This window comes from Trachypithecus francoisi, unplaced genomic scaffold (genome assembly GCF_009764315.1).
Source record: "Trachypithecus francoisi isolate TF-2019V2 unplaced genomic scaffold, Tfra_2.0 Lachesis_group4, whole genome shotgun sequence".
Lineage (NCBI taxonomy): Eukaryota > Metazoa > Chordata > Mammalia > Primates > Cercopithecidae > Trachypithecus > Trachypithecus francoisi.
Window position 1 is genome coordinate 112,256,580 of NW_022681469.1, and position 22,173 is coordinate 112,278,752.

Sequence of the window (22,173 nt, forward strand, 5' to 3'; positions counted from 1 at the left end):
CTGCCTCAGCCTCCCAAGTAGCTGGATTACAGGCGCCCTGGCTAATTTTAGTACTTTTAGTAGACATGGGGCTTCACCTTGTTGGCCAGGCTGGTCTTGGACTCCTGACCTCAGGTGATCCCCCTGCCTTAGCCTCCCAAATTGCTGGGATGACTGGTGTGAGCCACGACAGCTGGACACCTATGTACATTTTAGATACTGATTTCTCCTTGATTTTGCATGTTGTAAATTTCTCTCCCATTTGTTACTTCTGTTATTAGGTCTGTTGTGTCTAATATTAATGTGTCTAAGTTGGGCTTCCTTGAATAGATAACCTTGCTTTTGCATAATCAACCTCGCCACATTTTTGGTTCTATAGTTTTGTGTAGGGTCCAGCCCTACAGGGCCTGTGTGTTTTTCTCTTCGTGTGTGGAGACGAGAGATCGTAGAAATAAAGACACAAGACAAAGAGATAGAAGAAAAGACAGCTGGGCCCCGGGGACCACTACCACCAAAACGCAGAGACCAGTAGTGGTCCCAAATGCCTGGCCGTGCTGTTATTTATTGTGTACAAGGCAAAGGGGCAGGGCATGGAGTGAGAGCCATCTCCAATGATAGGTAAGGTCATGCGAGTCACATGTCCACCAGACAGGGGGCCCTTCCCTATTTGGTAGCTGAGGCGGAGAGAAAGAGGGGACAACTTACGGTCCTTATTTCTTCTATGCATTTTGAAGACTTTAGTACTTTCACTAATTCTGCTACTGCTCTCTAGAGGTGGAGCTGGGTGTACAGGGCGGAGCATGAAAGCGGACCAGGAGCGTGACCACTGAAGCACAGCATCACAGGGAGACTATTAGGCCTCTAGATGGCTGGGGGCGGGCCTGACTGATGGCAGGCCTTCCACAAGAGGTGGTGGAGCAGAGTCTTCTCTATCTCCCCAGGGAAAGGTAGACTCCCTTTCCTGGTCTGCTAAGTAGCGGGTGCCTTCCCAGGCACTGGAGTTACCGCTAGACCAAGGAGCCCTCTAGTGGCCCTGTCCAGGCACAACAGAGGGCTCACACTAGTCTTTTGATCACTTCTCACCGTGTTCCTTCAGCTCCTATCTTATGGCCTGGTTTTTCCTAGGTTATAATTGTAGAACAAAGATTATTATAATATTGGAATAAACAATAATGCTATAAACTAATGATTAATGATATTAACATATAATCATATCTATAATCTATTTCTAGTATAACTATTCTTATCCTATATATTTTCTTTATTATACTGGAAGAGCTTGTGCTCTCGGTCTCTAGCCTTGGCACCTGGGTGACTTGCCCACAGTTTTGGCTTTTGAATTTTTTTTTTTTTTTGAAATGGAGCCTTGCTCTGTCGCCCAGGCTGGAGTGCAGTGGCACGAGCTTGGCTCACTGCAAGCTCCGCCTCCCGGGTTCACGCCATTCTCCTGCCTCAGCCTCCTGAGTAGCTGGGACTACAGATGCCAGCCACCACGCCCGGCTAATTTTTTGTATTTTTAGTAGAGACGGGGTTTCACTGTGTTAGCCAGGATGGTCTCGATCTCCTGACCTCGTGATCCGCCTGCCTCGGCCTCCCAAAGTGCTGGGATTACAGGCGTGAGCCACTGCAACTGGCCTGACTTTTGAAATTTTAAGTTCTTCCCTGCTTCTGGGTCAAAAGATATTCTCCTACTTTATTTTTATTTATTTATTTATTTATTTATTTATTTATTTATTATTTTGAGACGAGGTCTTGCTCTGTTGCCCAGGCTGGAGTGCAATGGCGTGATCTCAGCTCACTGCAACCTCTGCCTCTCGGGTTCAAGCGATTCTCCTGCCTCAGCCTCCCCAGTGGCTGGGATTACAGGCATGTGCCACCATACCTGGCTAATTTTTTAATTTTTAGTAGAGAGGGGGTTTTACCACATTGGCCAGGCTGGTCTCGAACTCCTGAGCTCATGATCCACCCACCTCAGCCTCCCAAAGTACTGGGATTATAGGCATGAGCCACCGTGCGTGGCCTGCTCTATATGTTTTTTGTTTTTTTGTTTTGAGACGGAGTCTCGCTCTGTCGCCCGGGCTGGAGTGCAGTGGCCGGATCTCAGCTCACTGCAAGCTCTGCCTCCTGGGTTCACGCCATTCTCCTGCCTCAGCCTCCCGAATAGCTGGGACTACAGGTGCCCGCCACCTCGCCCGGCTAGTTTTTTGTATTTTTTAGTAGAGACGGGGTTTCACCATGTTAGCCAGGATGGTCTCGATCTCCTGACCTCGTGATCCGCCCGTCTCGGCCTCCCAAAGTGCTGGGATTACAGGCTTGAGCCACCGCGCCCGGCGTTTTTTGTGTTTTTGAGACAGAGTCTTGCTCTGTCACCCAGGCTGGAGCGCAGTGGCGCAGTCTCAGCTCACTGCAACCTCCACCTCCCAGTTTAAGAGATTCTCCTACCTCAGCCTCCTGAGTAGCTGGGACTACAGGTACATGCTACCACGCCCAGCTAATTTTTGTATTTTTAGTAGAGAGGGGGTTTCACTATGTTGGCCAGACTGGTCTCGGACTCCCGATCTGAGGTGATCCAACTGCCTCAGCCTCCCAGTGCTGGGATTACAGTCATGAGCCACCATGCCTGGCCTTTTCTATATGTTTTAATCTTCACAACAGCTCTATGAGGTAGATGCTATTTTTATCCCCATTTTACAGATGAGGAAACTGAGTCACAGAGAAGGTAAGTCACTTGAGAAAGGTCACTTAGCTGGTAAGTGGCAGAGCTGAGATTGGAGTCTGGCTACCCTATCCCTGGAGCCTGCCTTCTGCCCACTTCTGTCTCTTTCTTTCTTTCTTTCTTTTTTTTTTTTTTCGAGTCAGAGTCTTACTCTGTCTCACAGGCTGGAGTGCAGTGACAGGATCTTAGCTCACTGCAACCTCCACTTCCCAGGCTTACGCAATTCTCCTGCCTCAGCCTCCCGAGTAGCTGGGCTTACAGGTGTGCACCACCACGCATGGCTAATTTTTGTATTTTCAGTAGTGACAGGGGTTCACCATGTTGGCCGGGCTGGTCTCGAACTCCTGACCTCAAATGATCCACCTGCCTCGGCCTCTCAAAGTGCTGGGATTACAGGCGTGAGCCACCGTGCCCGGCCCCCACTTCTGTCTTTCAAGGGTAGGGATAGGGCATGAGGGCAGACACTGTGGCTTGGAAGTCCCATCTTGTCTACCCCCACTCTATGCATCATGGTAAGCCTGTGAGTATTGAGCCTCTCATTCCCGCACCTTCCCCCAGAAACATCGACACCCTCATCGTTGACGTCTACCCTGTACTGGACACCCCTGCCAAGCAGGTCCTGTGGCAGTTCATCTACCAGCTGCTGACCTATGAGGAGCAGGAGCTCTGCCAGGAGAAAATCGCATGCTTCCTGGGCTACACGGCCATGACAGGTAAGTGTCCTCTCCCCTACCACTTCCCTGCCTGTAGCTGCTGACTGTCCAGCTCACCAGGTGAACATCCAGACACCTGTTCTCACCTGTAAAGTTTTTTTTGGTGGTTGTTTGTTCGTTTGTTTGTTTGAGACCGAGTCTCACTCCTGTGCCCCAGGCTGGAGTGCAATGGCACGATCTCAACTCACTGCAACCTCCACCTCCCGGGTTCAAGAGATTCTCCTGCCTGAGCCTCCTGAGTAGCTGGGATTAAAGGCGCATGCTACCACACCCAGCTAATTTTTTGTATTTTTAGTAGAGAAGAGGTTTCACTGTGTTAACCAAGATAGTCTCTATCTCCTGACCTCATGATCCGCCCTCCTTGGCCTCCCAAAGTGCTGGGATTATAGGTGTGAGCCACCATGCCCAGCCTTTTTTTTTTTTTTTTGACATGGGATCTTGCTCTGTTGCCCAGGCTGGAGTGTCATGGTGCCATCACGGCTCAACGCAGCCTTAACCTCCTGGGCTCAAGCAATCCTCCCACCCCGGCATCCCAAAGCACAGGGATTACAGGTGTGAGCCATTGCATGTGGCCTCACCTATGAGGTCTTACAGCCGATTTGGGCCCCTCCCACAGAGATGTGTCCACAGCCATGCTCGTACACACCCAATACACCAGGGCTAGGCCCACATGTGGCCCCACGGATGTGCCTTCCCAGCGTGACCTTTATGCAACGTACACAGCATAACCTGAGACTTTAGACACTGCACTTCCACCTGCGGTTTCAGTTTGCACCCACAAAATGGAAGTGATCTCAGTGGCTGTGCTCGGTACTCTGAGAAGCGTGGCACAGATCAAGGAACTTGTGTAAGGCTGGACGCGGTGGCTCACGCCTATAATCCCAGCATTTTAGGAGGCTGAGGTGGGAGGATCACTTAAGCTCAGGAGTTCAAGATTAGCCTGGGCAACATAGCAAGAGCCTGTCTCTACCAAAAAAATAAATAAACAATACGTTTTAATTTAGCCAGGTGTAATGCACAACTGTAGTCCCGGCTACTTGGGAGGCTGAGGTAGGAAAATGGCTTGAGTCCAGGAGATCGAGGCTGCGGTGAGCTATGATCGAGCTACTTCCCTCAAAAAAAAAAAAAAAAAAGAAGAAGAAAGAAAAGAAAAAAAGAAATTCACGTGGTTGCCGTTTACAGACATGCCAACACCACCACCAGGATCGTGAGCCCACAACCGCATCCCACCTGGCCAGTGGCTTCTAGTGTACTCTTTCTTGCACATACACAGGACTGCGGTGCCACGTGTGGCTGCCACCAGTCTGTTCAGCATGCCCTTTGAATGCCCACAAACCCCTGCACTCAGCATGCAGGCCATGTGGATGGAAGGTGTGCGGAAGCCTATGTTCTACCCTGTTCTAGGCACCCTGCCCCTGCTATGAAAGCCACTGCAGGCCAGGCTCGGTGGCTCACGCCGGTCATCCCAGCACTTTGGGAGGCTGAGGTGGGCGGATCGCTTGAGGTCAGGAGTTCAAGACCAGCTTGGGCAACACAACGAGACCCCCATATCTACAAAATACTTAAAAAATCAGCCAGGGGTGGTTGGGCGTGGTGGCTCACGTCTGTAATCCTAGCACTTTGAGAGGCCGAGGCAGGTGGATCACTTGAGGTCACAAGTTCGAGACCAGCTTGGCCAACATGGGGCAACCTCGTCTCTACTAAAAATACAAAAATAAGCCAAGCGTGGTGGCACGCACCTGTAATCCCAGCTACTTGAGAGGCTGAGGCAGGAGAATTGCTTGAACCCGTGAGATGGAGGTTATAGTGAGCTGAGATCGCACCATTGCACTCCAGTCTGGGTGACATAGTGAGACTCCATCTCAAAAATAAAATAAAAATGAAATAAAAAATTAGCCAGGTGTGGTGGCGTGCACCTGTAGTCCCAGCTACTTGGGAGGATGAGGTGGGAGGAGCACTTGAGTTCAGTAGTTGGAGACCAGCCTGGGCAACATAGCAAGATCCCTTCTCTACAAAAAAAATTTTAAAATTAGCTGGGTATGGTGGTATGCACCTGTAATCCCAGCTACTGGGGAGGCAGGAGGGTCTCTTGAGCCTGGAATTCAAGGCTGCACTGAGCGTTGATCGCACTCCAACCTGGGGGACAGAGTGAGACCTGTCTAAAAAAAACAAAAACAAAAAAGGCAGGCGTGGTGGCTCACATCTGTAATCCCCCAGCACTTTGGGAGGCCAAGGCGGGTGGATCACCTGAGATCAGGAGTTCGAGACCAGCCTGGCCAACATGGTGAAACACCATCTCTACTAAAAAAAAAATACAAAATATTACCCAGGCGTGGTGGTGCATGCTTGTAGTCCCAGCTACTTGGGAGGCTGAGGCTCGAGAATCATTTGAACCCAAGAGGCAGAGGTTGTAGTGAGCTGAGACTGTGCCACTGCACTCCAGCCTGGATGAGAAAGCCAGACAGGAAGGTAGAAAGGAAGGAAGGGAGGGAGGAAAGGAAGCCAGACTCAGTTGAAAAGGATGGGGAGGGGAAGGAAGGGGAGGGGCTGCTGCAGAGTTGCTGCCCCTTGTGTGCCCATGAGCTGCAGTCCCAGGGACCCACAACTTGCTAGAGTTTTAGCAAGAAGCTCGGGCTCCGTGCTGGACAGCACATGTCTTACATATCGGCCTAAGCTCAAAAAACTTCTATTTTGGCCGGGAGCAGTGGCTCATGCCTGTAATCCCAGCACTTTGGGAGGCTGAGGTGGGTGGATCACCTGAGGTCAGGAGCTTGAGACCAGCCTGGCCAACATGGCGAAACCCTGTCTCTACTGAAAATACAAAAATTAGCCATGCATGGTGGTGGACACCTGTAATCCCAGCTACTCGGGAGGCTGAGGCAGGAGAATCGCTTAAACCTGGGAGGTGGTGGTTGCAGAGAGCTGAGATTGCGCCACTGCACTCCAGCCTGGGCAATAAGAGCAAAACTAAGTCTAAGAAAAAAAAAAAGCAAAAAAAAAAAACAACTTCTATTTTGCCCATAATCCTCTCTGGGCAGCAGTGACTTGGCCTGGGGCAAGCACAGGGAGTTGAGACTCTGGAAGCTGTTGTTATAAAATCTCTGCTAGGTCCCCGAGCTCAGACTTGCTGCATTTTGGTGCTGCTCCTGGCACCTGGTTTCTTGCCCCGGAGCTTCCCCTCAAGAGCTGTTCTGGAGGCAAGCAGGGCAGACCCCATAGCCTGGGGTCCGCATATTGGTGCAGATGACATCTGCCCTCCCCTCCCTGTTTTGGAGGTCCCTTGTCTGGCTGAGAGGACAAGAGGGCCCCATATTCCCTGCATGTCCCACAGCAGAGCCGGAGCCTGAGCTGGACCTGGAGCCGGAGCCCACGCCCGAGCCCCAGCCGCGGAGCTCCCTGAGGGCTTCCTCCATGTGCCGCCGCAGCCTCCGGTCCCAGGGCCTGGAGGCTGGCCTCAGCTGCGGTAAGGCTGGTGCTGGGGGGAGGGTATGAAAGGAGCTGTTTTTCCACCTGCAAAATAGGCTTGGTGAGGTGGGGAATCCCAGGGAATGGGGCTCAACAGGGCTCAGGATTGGCCCTCCTGGGTCTGTGGGGCCTGTTGGTTCTGGGCCAGGGCCTGAGCCTTAGACCTCAGATACATTACCGTAAAGACATCGTTACCGTAATGACATTGTTCCTCGGTAGGTCCTGGCGAGTGTCCTGAGATGCCTCTTCCCCTGATCCCAGGCGAGCGCCAAGCGGGCGATGGCACTTCCCTCCCTGAGACCCCCAACCCCAAGATGGTGAGACCTTTTCTCTGCCCTCCAGGTGGGGTCAGTAGGGGGCGGGGAATGGACAGTCTGTAGGACTGGGCCCAGGAGACCCAGGCCAAGGGGCTGCTTCAGGCTGGGGCAGATCCCCGCCTCCCGGCCCACCCAGGCCTGGCCTCTGAGGCCACATTAGGGCCATGAGGAGAAGTAGGGTGGGCTGGACTCACCCCCGCCTCCCTCCAGATGTCAGCCGTTTATGCAGAGCTCGAGTCTCGACTGAACAGCAGCTTCAAAGGGAAGATGGGGACCGTGTCCAAATCCCGGGCTTCCCCTCCGGGCCCCAGCCCGGCAGTCACCGCAGGTAGGGCTCCAGCCTCTGTCCTCTTGACTGTCTGGGTGTTTCTCTCCACCCCAGGCTCAGTCCTGGAGCTGCTTCTCTGCTCCATCAGGGTCAGGGTTGTCCCAGTCCTTCCCATGGCCCTGTGACCCTCACCTCAGCTGTGGATCAAGAAAGTAGCCTGGGCCGGGCGCGGTGGCTCAAGCCTGTAATCCTAGCACTTTGGGAGGCCTAGACGGGCGGATCACGAGGTCAGGAGATCGAGACCATCCTGGCTCACACGGTGAAACCCCGTCTCTACTAAAAACTACAAAAAACTAGCCGGGCGAGGTGGCGGCGCCTGTAGTCCCAGCTACTCGGGAGGCTGAGGCAGGAGAATGGCGGGAACCCGGGAGGCGGAGCTTGCAGTGAGCTGAGATCTGGCCACTGCACTCCAGCCCGGGCGACAGAGCGAGACTCCGCCTCAAAAAAAAAAAAAAAAAAAAGAAAGTAGCCTGGGTACCGTGGGTCGTGCCTGTAATCCCAGCACTTTGGGAGGCCAAGGCAGGAGGATCGATTGAGCCCAGGAGTTTGAGACCAGCCTGGCAACATAGTGAGACCCCATCTCTACAAAAACAAAAATACAAAATTAGCTGGGCATGGTTGCATATGCCTGTAGTCCTAACTCCTCAAGAGGCTGAGCCAGGAGGATCACTTGAGCCCAGGAGTTCAAGGCTGCAGTGAGCTGTGATCGAGCCATTGCACTCTAGCCTGTAAGCAACAGAGCAAGACCCTATCTTAAAAAAGAAAAAGAGGCCGGACGCGGTGGCTCACGCCTGTAATCCCAACACTTTGGGAGGCTGAGGCAGGTGGATCACGAGGTCAGGAGATCGAGACCATCCTGGCTAACACGGTGAAACCCTGTCTGTACAAAAAATACAAAAAAAATTCGCCGGGCGTGGTGGCACACGCCTATAGTCCCAGCTACTCAGGAGGCTGAGGCGGGAGAATCGCTTGAACCCGAGAGGCGGAGTCTGCAGTGAGCTGAGATTGCACCACTGCACTCCAGCCTGGGCGACAGCGAGAATCTGTCTCCAAAAAAAAAAAAAGAAAAGAAAAGAAAGAAACAAAGAAAGAAAGAAGGCAAATGTTGGCAGATGTCTGTTTCTGAAGAAGTCCCCAAGTTAGCAAGTGGTTATTGGATAAACTATCAAGTGCACGCATTGTCCTGTGAATGGCACAGCTGGGAAGACAGTTGCTCTGCAGCTTAGAAGGCAGGACCCCTGGGAGATCCTCCTGTGATCTCAGGGCTTGCTGGGCGTGCGAGACGCCCGGTGACTCTGGGTCTGGGCTCTAGAGAAGCCCCTCCACCCTTTGAGTTAGTGGTGTTCAGTGGCTCCCAGCTGGGACCCCTGGTGACCATTCCAAGGTGAGCTGGCGTCCAGCCTGTCCTGAGGCTGAACAATGCTCCTGCTTGGCCTTTGGTCATGCTTGGAAGGCAGGGCCACCCAGGGTCTTCCTGCACTGTGCCCAGAGAGGGAAAGGGGAGTGGCCCGGGACACAGAGCCAGCCTGCCCTAGGGCCCTCTCTCCAGCTTACACCTGGAACCCCGGTGCTGGCTGAAGAGGGATCCTCATACTCCATCCCCCCTCCAGGGCCCAGGACCCTGTCCGGCGTCTCGTGGCCCAGCGAGCGACTCTTGCCCTCCCCCTGCTACCACCCGCTGTGTTCGGGGGGCCTGGCCTCCCCCAGCAGCTCTGAGTCCCACCCCTACGCCAGCCTGGACAGCAGCAGGGCGCCCTCCCCACAGCCAGGCCCCGGGCCCATCTGCCCTGACAGCCCCCCAAGTCCGGACCCCGCCCGCCCGCCCAGCCGCAGGAAGCTCTTCACCTTCTCCCACCCTGTGCGAAGCCGTGATACTGACCGCTTCCTGGACGTGCTGAGCGAGCAGCTGGGCCCCCGGGTCACCATCGTGGATGATTTCCTGACCCCCGAGAATGACTACGAGGAGGTGGGCATGCAAGCAGGTGTGGAGGGAGGCGGGGGAGGCGAGGTGTGGTGGTCTGCAAAGCAATAGTGTTCCTGGGCTCCTGCAAGGGGCCTGCTGCCCTTGGGATCTTCCCCAGGCTATCCCACTCCCTGGCTCAAGCTATCCCACCCCTTGCCCCAGGTTACACTATCTCCTGTTTGAGGTTATCATGCTCCTTGTCTGAGGTTAGCCCGTATTCGCTGTCCCAGGTTAGCCCATTCCTTAGCTCAGGCTATCCCACCCACAGCCTGAGGCTAACCCATGAGAGGGTCCTATCCTTAGCCCAGGCTATGCCCCTCACAGCCTGAGGCTAACCTGTGAGGCAGTCCTATCTTTATCCCAGGCTGTCCCCCTCACAGGCTGAGGCTAACCCGTGAGACGGCCCTATCCTTGTCCCAGGCTATCCCATGATCCTTCACTGTGCACCTGCTCTAGTCTCTCTGGGCCCAGCCTCACCCTCCCCTTGCCTCTCTCCCCACCACCAGATGAGCTTCCATGATGACCAGGGCAGCTTCGTAACCAATGAGCGGAGCAGCGCCAGCGACTGCGTCAGCAGCAGTGAAGAAGGCAGCTCACTGACCTACTCCTCCATCTCTGACCATATCCCCCCACCCCCACTCAGCCCCCCACCACCACCACCCCTGCCTTTCCATGACCCCAAGCCCAGCTCCCGCAGCTCTGATGGTTCCCGGGGCCCTGCTCAGGCGCTGACCAAGCCCCTCACCCAACTCAGCCACCCAGTCCCTCCACCACCCCCACCGCCCCTGCCCCCACCCGTGCCCTGTGCGCCCCCCATGCTGTCCCGGGGCCTGGGCCACCGGCGTAGTGAGACCAGCCACATGAGTGTCAAGCGCTTGCGGTGGGAACAGGTGGAGAACTCAGAAGGCACCATCTGGGGTCAGGTGGGTGACCTGGGACCCACCAGTGCTCTGTACTGGGGGAGGATGGTGTGGGCAGCAGCACTGAAGGAAAACCCATCTACCAGGCATCTTCCAACATCATCCTCCCTACCCCAAGCAGAGGATGAGTAGACGCCCAGCCCAACGACATCCCCATGCTTGGGGGCCATTGCAGGCACTGAAGCCAATTTATGTCCCTAAGCCAAAGACACACACCGGGGACACCTGGAAATGCCACCGTACCCATCCTTGAAACCTATCGCTCTTGAGGCCAGACGAGTTCTCTTAAACCCTTAAAAGAGCAGCTGGTTCAAACTCCTGCACACCAGCCTTCACCCTTTAACTTTGATGCTTGACTTTCCTCCCGCACAACACTGCCAGGGTATGTTTGAGCACCTTCAGTGATGGGGAACTCACTACCTGTCAAGGTCTTTCTTTCCTCACTGGACGATTTTCACTATCCTTTGTCTTGCTCTGAAATCTTGTCTCCCCAGGATTCCCATGCCCTGATTTCTTTCTGGCCTTTGAAATCAGGCAGAGCAATCTTATCCACAGAACACCCAATCTGCAAGATGAACAAGGTTCACCCCACCTCTTTTTTTTTTCAGGTCATTCTCTTAGAACATGGTTTCCAGCCCCCACTCCAGTGTCCATGTCCCTGTCAAAGAGACATTCCCAGATGGAACCCCCAATGGGGGTTCCAGCTCAGAGGAGAGAACAGGGTTCTCACCTCCTTTGACCCAGACATCATACTCCTTTTAATATGGCAGGGACTCCTTCCAGCTCCTGGGGCTGCCCCAACCCAGTGCTCATGCTCACCATCATCCTCAACCACATCTTCTTGGGATCAATAATACACTCTCACGTGTAGTCACACTGGGCAGAAGCATGCTTGTGATTTTTCCCCACTGCCATCTCCTGGGTCCCAATTCTGTCTCTTGCCTTCTCAGCCAAGATATCGTTAGCCCACGTCTCCAGGGACCCTTTCCAAGTTGCTAATAAAGATGTCCAGTGAGGCCAGTCTTGGTGGTTCATGCCTGTAATCCCAGCACTTTGGGAGGCTGAGGTGGGAGGACTGCTTGAGCCCAGAAGTTCAAGGCAAGCCTGGGCAATATAGTGAGATCTCGTCTCTACAAATAATTCAAAAAATTAGCCAGACATGGTGGTGCATGCCTGTGGTCCCAGCTACTCAGGAGGCTGAAGAGGGAGGATCACTTGATTCCCAGAGATGGAGGTTGCAGTAAGCCAAGATGGCACCACTGCAGTTCAGCCTGGGGGACAGAGTGAGACCGTATCTCAAAAAACAACAACAACAACAAAAAAAACTCGGTGAGACAAGGGCACAAATAGGGACCTCCTGAGTCCCCTGGAGACCTCACTCCTGCCAACCTTAAACCAATCTCCAAGTCTTGCTCCACAGCATGGTTCTTCCATTGGTTACCAAAGGTGGAGACAGGGACACAGGTCACACATCTGACCAAGCCCAAATCCATCCTCAGTGTCCTTGCCCTGCAGCTGTGTTCTAAGACTTAATTCCCCTGCCTGCCCTCCCTTTGGGTCCTCTCCCTTTGGCAGCCACCCCATCCTCACTCCCTGTCCCAGCCCCAGGCTGTCACCTCTCATCTATGCCATTCATCACAGCCATGTGTCCAGCGTCTGGCCCCTAGGCTGTCACAGCTGCAGTTCTCCCTGCACCAGCTCACTCTGCCCAGGGCAGCCCTGGTGAACTCACTGCCCTCCAAGGAGACCTGATGACAGAGCCAGACCCCTGAGCCACCTCTGGTAGCCCCTTACTTGCCTCTAGCCTCTTCACAGCTCCTTCATGCCCCCGCTTCAGTCCCATCTTGCTGGCTTCTGCACGAGTAGAGTCCCAAGTCTTGAGTCTGGATTGACCCCAAGAGGCGCTGGCTCAGCACCCAGTGACTCAGATGATCTGGCTTTTCCTGCAGTCTCCTCCGGCTCTGGGCTTGATCCCAGCACCTGATGGGTGCTTTTGCTCGGGAAGCCCCCAGGGCGGCCCTCAGAGGGTGGGAAGTGGGAGGCCAGTCCAGCTGCTGCTGCTTCTCCTCCTCTGAACTTCCCATCTTCCCTGGCAGCTCGGGGAAGACTCCGACTACGACAAGCTGAGTGACATGGTGAAATACCTTGACCTGGAGCTCCACTTCGGCACCCAGAAACCTGCTAGTGAGTGGCCTGATGGCCTTAGGGGACCCCCAGATACTACACCATCTGTGACAGTTCCAGGCTTAGCATCTCCCAGGGCTGCACTGACTGCTATTTAACCTGATGTGTCCTCAAGCCTTCCATCCCTGAGTTATTTAATAGCTGGCATTTAGGCCGGGTACAGTGGCTCACGCCTGTCATCCCAGCACTTTGGGAGGCTGAGGTGGGTGGATTGCCTGAGCTCAGGAGTTCGAGACCAGCCTGGGTAACGTGGCAAAACCCCTGTCTCTACCAAAAATACAAACAATTAGCCAGGCATGGTGGAGGATGCCTGTGGTTCCCAGCTACTTGGGAGGCTGAGTTGGGAGGATTAATTGAGCCTGGGAGGTAGAGGTTGCAGTGAGCTGCGATCACACCACTGCAGTCCGACCTGGTAACCTGGGTGACCCAATGAGACCCTGTCTCAAAAAAAAAAAAAAAAGCTGGCATTTATTGTGCAGTGATCAAATACCAGGGACTCTAATTTCTAAATCCCATGGCAACTTTATGATGTACATACTGTGATCACCCCCCATTTCCTCATGAGGAAGCACAGAGAAGTGAGGTAATTTGTTCACAGTCACACCGTAGACAGGGGGCATCCACAAATATATCTTCCAGGCTCCCTTGCCCTCACCCTTTTCTGGATATCTCCCTGTCGTTGCTGGGTGGAACAGGCGGTCCCAGGATGGAACAGAAAGACCTGGCCGCCTGCAGCATGGAGGATGCACAGGGCACGGGGGTGAGGGGAGGTTACACACAGGACCTGAGGCCTGAGGGTCCCCGACCTGAGGAATGAGGAGACTATGGACATGCATAGCTGATTAAGTCGAGGTCGTCCTTAGGGGGAATCGTGGCTGTTGGCTGTGGCCACACCACTCCTGGGCCTTCCCACTGCAGCCTCAGCCTAGCCCCCTTCGTAAACTGTCAGTTTCTTTTCCAGAACCGGTGCCGGGGCCGGAGCCCTTCCGGAAGAAGGAGGTGGTGGAGATCCTGTCCCATAAGAAGGCCTACAACACCTGTGAGGGTCCGGGGAACCCCAGGGGGTGTAGGGGGCAGGTGGCGGCCCTTTCTCTGGGCCTCAGACCTGCCCAGGTGGATGACAGAGATTAGGCGGTGGGGACCCGGACTCCTGTCGCTCAGCGCGGTGAAGTCCCCCTCCCAGGCCCCATAGCCAGCCAGATCCCACCGGGGCGCAAGTGCCGGCCCCGCCATCACTGTGTAATCAACTCCCAGGTTCTGGCCACGCCTCCAGCCTCATTCCCTCTCTCCTTCGCAGGCCCCGCCCTTGTCCCTGGCCCGACCCCCATAGGCTCCACCCAGCTTCTTAATCTAGCGCCTCGAGAACCCCGTCCTCACCCTTAAATCGGTCGCTGAAAGACCGTCTCTATTTCAGGGCCCGCCCCTGCCCAGCCCCCTACGGCACCCCTCGCAGGCCCCGCCCCTGTTCCTTGTCTCCTCCATTCAGTCTCCTCCCTGTAGCCGAAGCACATCTGGAAGCTCCGCCCTCTCCCTGCTGGGCCCCGCCCTCTACTCCAGCTAGATCTCAACCAGCAGCCCCGCTCCTTTTCCTTGCTCCTGCCCCCCAGGCTCACAGTAGACCAGGCCAATCCCAAAGCCCCGCCCTCTTTCCACCTGAGTCCCGCCCCAGTTTATCCTCATAGACCCCGCCCTGTTCATTGTTCCCTACCCCTCTAGAGTTTCTCCAGTAGCCCAGGCCCCGCCCCCTCGCAGGTCTACCCGCTTTCCTTGTCCCCTGCCCCTTCAGATTCCCCCCTGTAGCCTGGGCCAACTTGGAAGCCCCGCCCTCTTCCTGCCGGGCCCCACCCTCTCCTTGCCCCTGCTCACCGAGCGGCCCCGCCCCTTTTCCTTTTTTCTTCCCCTCCCAGGCTCCTCCCCTTAGCCCAGGCCAGTCTTGAAGCGCCGTCCTCTCCCCACCCGGTACCCGCCTCAGCTCATCCTCTTGTCCCTGTCCGCGTTTCTTATCCCTCCAGCCTCAAGACCCCGCCCTCTCCCGTAGGCCCCGCCCCGTCTCCGCCCTCTCCCCGCCTCTGCCCTGCCCCCTCCGTCTTGGATCCCATGCGGCCCCGCCCCCGCCCCGCTCACTCACCGCCCCGCCCCGCCCGCAGCCATCCTCCTGGCGCACCTGAAGCTGAGCCCCGCGGAGCTGCGCCAGGTGCTGATGAGTATGGAGCCCCGGCGCCTGGAGCCCGCGCATCTGGCGCAGCTGCTGCTCTTCGCGCCCGACGCCGACGAGGAGCAGCGCTACCAGGCTTTCCGCGAGGCGCCCGGCCGCCTCAGCGAGCCGGACCAGTTCGTCCTGCAGGTGCCGCGACCACAATCCCGCCCCGAGGCCTCGGCCAGCTCCACAGGGGCTGTCGCTGTGGCCAGTGCTGTTGGAGTCCCGCGCCCTTTCGAGGGCCGCCATTGCGCCCAGGCCTCAGAGTTCCAGTTTAACATTAACCTTTAATGGCCGGGTCCCATCAGGGGTCCAAGGTACATGGGAGGTGGGCTCCCCCAGGGGTCGTGCTTATTCTTCCTACCGGAATATCGGGCCCAAGCATTTAGCAGACCTCCCACCCCAAAGCCTGCGGTGGGGCAGAGGGTCCCAGGAAGGGGATGGGTGAATCCTGGCTCTGCCTTCGAGGCAGATGCTGTCAGTTCCCGAATACAAGACGCGCCTGCGCAGCCTCCACTTCCAGGCCACCCTTCAGGAGAAGACAGAGGAGATCCGTGGCAGCCTTGAATGCTTGCGCCAGGCCTCCCTGGAGCTCAAAAACAGTCGGAAGCTCGCCAAGATCCTGGAGGTTAGTGGGCATACCCTCCCTGGCACCCTATCTGCTTCTCTGCCTCCTGGGGCTTCCAGCATGGAGGCCCATCCAGACAGCAGGGTGGGTGGGTGGTGGTGGAGGACAGGCCCTGCCCACCTTCTTGTCCACAGTTTGTGTTGGCCATGGGCAACTATCTCAACGATGGACAACCCAAAACCAACAAGACCACCGGCTTCAAGATCAACTTTCTGACAGAGGTGAGGGGGTCTGCCGGCAGCAATTAACTGGTTTGCTCTAGCAGCAAGGTGCTGACGCCAAGCCTAGCTCAGTTGTGGCAGAGGGCAGGAGAGGACATTGTGACCAAGGAGGGCTCTTCTTCTAGCAGGAAAAGGGCTACATTGAAGCCAGGATGTGACTGCAGCAAAGGGTGGGGTGTGGTGGGGTGGAGGAACACACTCCCAGGATTTGGAAAAATGGAGTGAGGGAAAAGAGTTGGAAAGAGAGTGTCAAAGGCTGGGGATTGAGCTGGGTGTGGTGGCTCATGCCTGTAATCCCAGCACTTTTGGAGGCCAAGGTGGGAGGATCACTTGAGGCCAAGAGTTGGAGACTAGCCTGGACAACATAGCAAGACCCCAGTTCTACAAAAATAATTAGCCAGGCATGACGCATGCCTGTAGTCCAAGCTACTTGGGAGACTGAGGTGGAAGGATCGCTTGAGCCTAGGAGTTTGAGGCGGTAGTGAGCTGTGATGGAGCCGCTGCACTCCAGTCTGGGCAACAGAGCAAGACCCTGCTATTTAAAAAAAAAGGGGAGGGGCAAGAATTGATCACTGATGCCACAGTAGTCCAGGAGAAGCTGGGCCCATGTGACCCCATCTGATGGGGTCCTTGATGGGGATGTATGTTGGGGGTCGCTTGCAGCTGAACTCCACCAAGACAGTAGATGGGAAGTCCACCTTCCTGCACATCCTTGCCAAATCGCTGAGCCAGCACTTCCCTGAACTCCTGGGCTTTGCTCAGGACCTGCCCACTGTGCCCCTGGCTGCCAAAGGTATGCTGGGTGGGTGGATGGGGCAGAGGCATGCTGTCCTGGGCTGGAAGAGTGGCCACGTGTGGCCTCTGTCCTCTTCCCTACAGTGAACCAACGGGCCCTGACCAGCGACCTGGCCGACCTCCATGGCACTATCAGCGAGATACAGGATGCCTGTGAGAGCATTTCCCCCTCCAGCGAGGACAAGTTTGCAGTGGTCATGTCGGCATCCTCTGAGCAGCCTGTTCCTGCACCAGGCTGGATCGTGGGATGGTTGGGTAGAGCTGGCTGTGGCTCCAGTGGCCACTGGAGACCTCGACTTCCTGCAGAGATTCTGGGCACAGGCTGCTGTGCACCCAGGGTTCCTGGAAGAGGCTCCGTGCTGGGTTATTGATTGATTGATTGATTGGGACAGGGCCTCACTCTGTCACCCAGGCTATGCCTGGCTAATTTTTGTATTTTTAGTAGAGACAGGGTTTTGCCATGTTGCCCAAGCTGGTCTCAAACTCTTGGGCTCAAGTGATCTGCCTGCCTCAACCTCCCAGAGTGCTGGGATTACAGGCGTAAGCCACAACACCGGGTCCCATCCTGGATTATACATTTATTTTATTTTATTTTATTTTATGTATATATGTATGTATGTATGTATGTATGTATGTATTTTTTTATTTTTTGAGACAGAGCCTTGCTCTGTTGCCCAAGCTGGAGTGCAGTTGCACGATCTTGGCTCACTGCAGCCTCCGCCTCCCGGGTTCAAGCTATTTTCCTGCCTCAGCCTCCCAAGTAGCTGGGATTACAGGCACCCACCACCACACCCGGCTTATTTTTGTATTTTTGGTAGAGACATGGGTTCACTATGTTTTCCAGGTTGGTCTTGAACTCCTGACCTCAGGTGATCCACCTGCCTCAGCCTCTCAGAGTGCTGGGATTACAGGTGTGAGCCACTGCGCTTAGCCCTGGGTCATTTACAATCCCAAGGCATTTATAATGCCAAGTCTGTGCATAACTGAAGCCAGAGCTCTTTTGAGTGCCCCAAAGCCGCTGTCGCATCTGTCCTCTGGGGCACTGCAGCCCAGAGCTAAGTCTCAAAATTACAAGGAGCAGCCTGTCGGGCCCTACCAGCCAAAGGCAGTCAGGAGGTTGGGACATTCCCACTGAGCCCTCCAGCAGGGCCTGGCCAGTGGGTGACAGAGGCCCAGATAGGAAGACAGGAAAGAAGGGCATGTGGCACTTCTCCCTGCTCCCCATCTCTGGCTCCAACACCCCTTGGCAGGGAACACAGGGTTTTCCCTAAGGCTGAAGCTAGGTAAGGAGGAGAGGTCTGGGGGCTGTGCCTGTGGCCAGGGCAGTAGGTGATGAAAGCCCCTGTCACGTATCTCTGACTGCAGCACATGGGGCCTGGTGCGGGTGAGTGTCTGAGTAGGAATTTGATGTCAGATCCACCCCTGCCCCTTCCTCTCAGGCAGAAGATCTGCAGAGAATCATTAAGCAAACTCTACAGCTTGGGCAAGGTGCTTTACACCATCTCCTTTCACCCACTTCACACCCAGATTTTTGTTTTGTTTTGAGACGGAGTCTCGCCCTGTCGCCCAGGCTGGAGTGCAATGGCGCGATCTGGGCTCACTGCAACCTCCACCTCCCAGGTTAAAGCACTTCCTCTGCCTCAGCCTCCCAAGTAGCTGGGATTACAGGTGCCCACCACCACATCCGGCTAATTTTTTGTATTTTTTAGTAGACACGGGGTTTCACTATGTTGGTCAGGCTGGTCTCAAACTCCTGACCTCGTGATCTGCCCGCCTTGGCCTCCCAAAGTGCTGGGATTACAGCCGTGAGCCACTGTGCCCAGCCCACCCAGATGTTTTGCAGATGTGAAAACTGAGGCTGTTTAAGTGAGGGTTAGTCCACTCTAGCATCCCTCAGTCTAAGGGTATTGGCCTGCTTCCTTGGGCTTGGAGGTCCCCAGAGAGAAGACAGATGGTCACATTCAAGGGTAGCCTCTGGGCCAGGTGCAGTGGCTCATGCCTGTAATCCCAGCACTTTGGGAGGTCAAAGCTGAGAGATCGCTTGAGGCCAGGAGTTTGAGAACAGCCTGGGCAACATAGCGGGACCCCATCTCTACAAAAGAATTTGAAAATGAGCCTGACATGGTGGTGCATGCCTGTAGTCCCAGCTACTCAGGAGGCTGAGGCTAGAGGATCACTTGAGCCCAGGAGTTCAAGGTTGCAGTGAGGTACGATCACACCACTGCACTCTAGCCGGGTGACAGAGTGAGACCCTGGCTCAAAAATAAAATGAAGGCAGTCCAGGCACAGTGGCTCATGCCTGTAATCCCAGCACTTTGGGAGGCCAAGGAGGGCAGTTCACCTGAGGTCAGGAGTTCAAGACCAGCCTGGCCAACATGGTGAAACCCTGTCTCTACTAAAAATACAAAAATTAGCCAGGTGTGGTGCCATGTGCCTGTAATCCCAGCTACTCAGAAGGCTGAGGCAGGAGAATCACTTAGACCCAGGAGGCAGAGGTTACAGAAAGCCAAGATTGTGCCATTGCACTCCAGTCTAGGCAACAGAGCGAGACTCTGTCTCAAAATTAATTAATTAATTAATTAATTAAAGGCAGCCTCTGCAAAGGAAATTGACCTGGCATATCAGACGCCCATAGGCCCAAATCCTGACTCATTTGCTTACCTGCTGTGGGACTATGGGCAAGTCACTTACCGTCTCTGAGCCCAGTTTTCTCATCAGGAAAAAGAGGGGTCATGAGAACCGCTACCACAGTGGTCATTAATTGATATGACCCTGGTGGGTTCAACTGTGGCTCAGGTACCACAGTGCTTGCTGTGTGATCTTGGACTAGTTGCTAAAGTCCTCTGTGCTTTAATTTGTTCGCATGTGAAATAGAGATTATCTACCTCACAGAGGTGTTAAACGATGATTCAACAAGCTTGGAACAAAGCTTGGCACAGTTTTAAGTGCTGAAAAAATGATAGCAATTCAACCACCGAATCTTTTTGCATGTATCAGATGCTATTCTAAGCCCTGGAGGTGCAAGTGAGCTTTCACTTAGGCGGTAGGAAATGAACTTATGAACAATTTCAGATCATGACAAATGCTCTGGAAAACAGAGTAAGGCCTAAGGCCTGGTGCAGTGGCTCACACCTGCAATCCCAGCACTTTGGGAGGCCAAGGTGGGAGGATCACTTGAGCCCAGGAGTTTGAGACCACCCTAGACAATATAGACCCCATCTCTATTTTAAAAATCAAAAAATTAGCTGGGTGTATTGGTGTGAGCCTCTGGTCCCAGCTACTTGGGAGGCTAAGGTGGGAGGATCACTTGAGCCTGGGAGGTAGAGGCTGGAATGACCTGTGAGCTGTGATCACACCACTGTACTCCAGCCTGAGCAACAGAATAAGACCCTGTCTCAAAAAAAAAAAAAAAAGTAAGGCCTAGAGAGTGACAGAGGGGCCTACTGTAAATGGCTGGTTGGGGAAGAAGGTGGCAGTGGAAGCCTCTGATCAGAGATCCAGGGCCTGGCCCTGCAGAGAGAACGGGGGTGAATGGCCTGAGGCCGCACTGGCTGTGGCCAGTTCCAGGATGAGCTTAGTGGCCAGTGAGACTGGAGTCCCTTAACAGAACCCAGTTCCCTGTTGGACACAGGACCTGGCCCTTAGAAGGACTCAGGCCAACCAGGAATAGGGCTGCTAGGGGACCTGTCTGTCTGGGGCCACCACTCAAGACCCTGGGGGCATCAGCAGACTGGCTGTTTCCTTAACTGAGGCCTGTCAGTCCTTCCTGGAGACAGCCCAGCCGGCGCTTCGGGTGCTGGACGGGCTGCAGCGCGAGGCCATGGAGGAGCTGGGCAAGGCGCTGGCCTTCTTCGGGGAGGATTCCAAGGCCACCACCTCTGAGGCTTTCTTCGGCATCTTTGCAGAGTTCATGAGCAAATTCGAGGTGAGCCCCAGTGGAGACCTGAGGGGCTCTTTTGGAGAGGTGGGGGCCAGAGGCCAAATGAAGGGATCCTCCATGAAGCCAGGGCTGGGAAAAGGGCCCCAGTGAGCGACACATCCCCCTAATCCCCTGATGGGGCGGGTTGCAGCCTCAGTGCTGGCTGTCTAGTGTGGGAAGAGACAGGGAAGGCATCACAGGTTCCTGGGACCACTGACCACCCCTACCTCTGTGTTCCCCCTCCCCAGCGAGCACTGAGTGACCTGCAGGCCGGGGAGGGCCCCCGCAGCTCCGGGATGGTTTCACCCCTGGCCTGGTGACAGTGGCCACACCGCGTCCTCTGCGGCCTGAGCAGGGAGATGGAGGCCGAGAGGGCAGCCCAGACACTGCCGAGGTCCAGGGCCACTATGCCCTAGGCTCCGAGCACACCGCCAGCCTCTCCTGCAGCTACCTCAGCCGCCGAGCTGTGGCCGGGCCCTCCTCTGCCAACCCTTGTTCCTACCCCCAGCCCTGGAGCCAGAGGCCCTAGGACCGGGTGCTGAGTATGCCTGTGCCTGGAGGACCATGCTCCGTCGGCTTCCTGGGCCCACTTCCCACCTCGCTCCTGGGCTGTCAGGGACACCCGGAGGGTGGATTACAAAGTGGCCACATTCCTGGGACATGTGGACCTTTTTTCTGATCCTGCTCCTAGCGGGTCCCTGCGAGGAGGCCGACACCCTTGAGCATGATCCTGCAGGCGGGCGCGAGACGGGAGAGGGTGGAAAGCCCAACGTAGAGGGGCTCTGGGGATGTGCACGCCCAGCCTGGGCCTTGGAAGCTGACTTCAGGGACACAGGAGAGAGAGGCCTGGGAGAGATGAAGGAAGGACTGTAGGAGGAAGACCTCCTATGTCAGGCTGCAGAATTGAGGTTTCATGCAGTGGACAAACCCAAACCTGTGTAGAAGTGGCCCAGTTGGAAGTGGGGAACCTGGGAGTGGAATAGGCATAGTCAAGGTAGAGCATACAGAATGGGGGGGTGTTGAGGCAGGAGGTGAGCAGGATCTGGTGGCCGACTGCCAGACTTCTCACCTGGACGGATGGTGATGTTCCCTGGAGCAAGTCACGAGACCAGGGCAGGTTTGGGGGCAGATGACACAATCTGGGATGTGTTTGGGACCCAGATGGTCATTTTCCATGTGCCTAGGCATACAGCAGAAGTTACCTGGATACCAGGAGCGGGAGCAGGTGACGTGGTGGACAGGGAGGGAGGGTGTGTGAACTGTTTCACCTTTTTTTTTAATTATCCGATTGGCAGATCCTTGCATCAGACAGCTTCCCTCATTGCACCTTTCTTTTTCTTTTCTTTTTTTTTTTTTTTTTGGAAAAGTCTGAAATGGGCTTTAATCCTGTCTCTTGGATTCTTTTTCTCCCACTGCAATCAAATGGCTTACATTGCACCTGGGCAGTACTGGCGACCTGTTCAGTTCTTCCCAGTCTCCCCTAGGCCCCTCTTGGAAGCCGTCTTTTCTTTTTTGTTCCTTGCACACAGCTACCATACAAAAATGTCAAAATCAAAATGTATACTGCAAGGGGAATGTGGCTAGTGGGGTACATTTCTCCCTAGCAGCTCAAGCGGAATCGTTTCTGAAAGTTCCCAGTGCCTGTGTCTCTGGAAAACATGTCAGGAGGTCAGTTAAAACCTCTGCAGTCTGGGCGCGGTGGCTCATGCCTGTAATTCCAGCACTTTGGGAGGCCGAGGCAGGCGGATCACCTGAGGTCAGGAGTTCAAGACCAGCCTGGCTGACATAGTGAAGCCCCATGTCTGCTAAAAATACCAAAAATTAGCCG

General features: G+C 55.0%; 1 protein-coding gene across 1 annotated transcript in view; it reads left to right on the top strand.

Moving 5' to 3' along the window:
- GRID2IP (Grid2 interacting protein) overlaps positions 1–21,656 on the top strand; it is a 62,421-nt gene extending 40,765 nt beyond the window's left edge. The window contains exons 11-25 of the mRNA XM_033192125.1: positions 3,254–3,408; positions 6,740–6,871; positions 7,093–7,190; positions 7,401–7,518; positions 9,129–9,484; positions 9,988–10,404; positions 12,498–12,585; positions 13,547–13,624; positions 14,733–14,929; positions 15,255–15,410; positions 15,545–15,631; positions 16,295–16,424; positions 16,511–16,629; positions 20,187–20,351; positions 20,594–21,656. Of these exons, the coding sequence (XP_033048016.1) occupies positions 3,254–3,408; positions 6,740–6,871; positions 7,093–7,190; positions 7,401–7,518; positions 9,129–9,484; positions 9,988–10,404; positions 12,498–12,585; positions 13,547–13,624; positions 14,733–14,929; positions 15,255–15,410; positions 15,545–15,631; positions 16,295–16,424; positions 16,511–16,629; positions 20,187–20,351; positions 20,594–20,665 (2,368 nt within the window). The 3' untranslated portion in view covers positions 20,666–21,656. The remainder of the gene's footprint in view (positions 1–3,253; positions 3,409–6,739; positions 6,872–7,092; positions 7,191–7,400; positions 7,519–9,128; positions 9,485–9,987; positions 10,405–12,497; positions 12,586–13,546; positions 13,625–14,732; positions 14,930–15,254; positions 15,411–15,544; positions 15,632–16,294; positions 16,425–16,510; positions 16,630–20,186; positions 20,352–20,593) is intronic.
- The last annotated feature ends 517 nt before the right edge of the window (positions 21,657–22,173 follow it).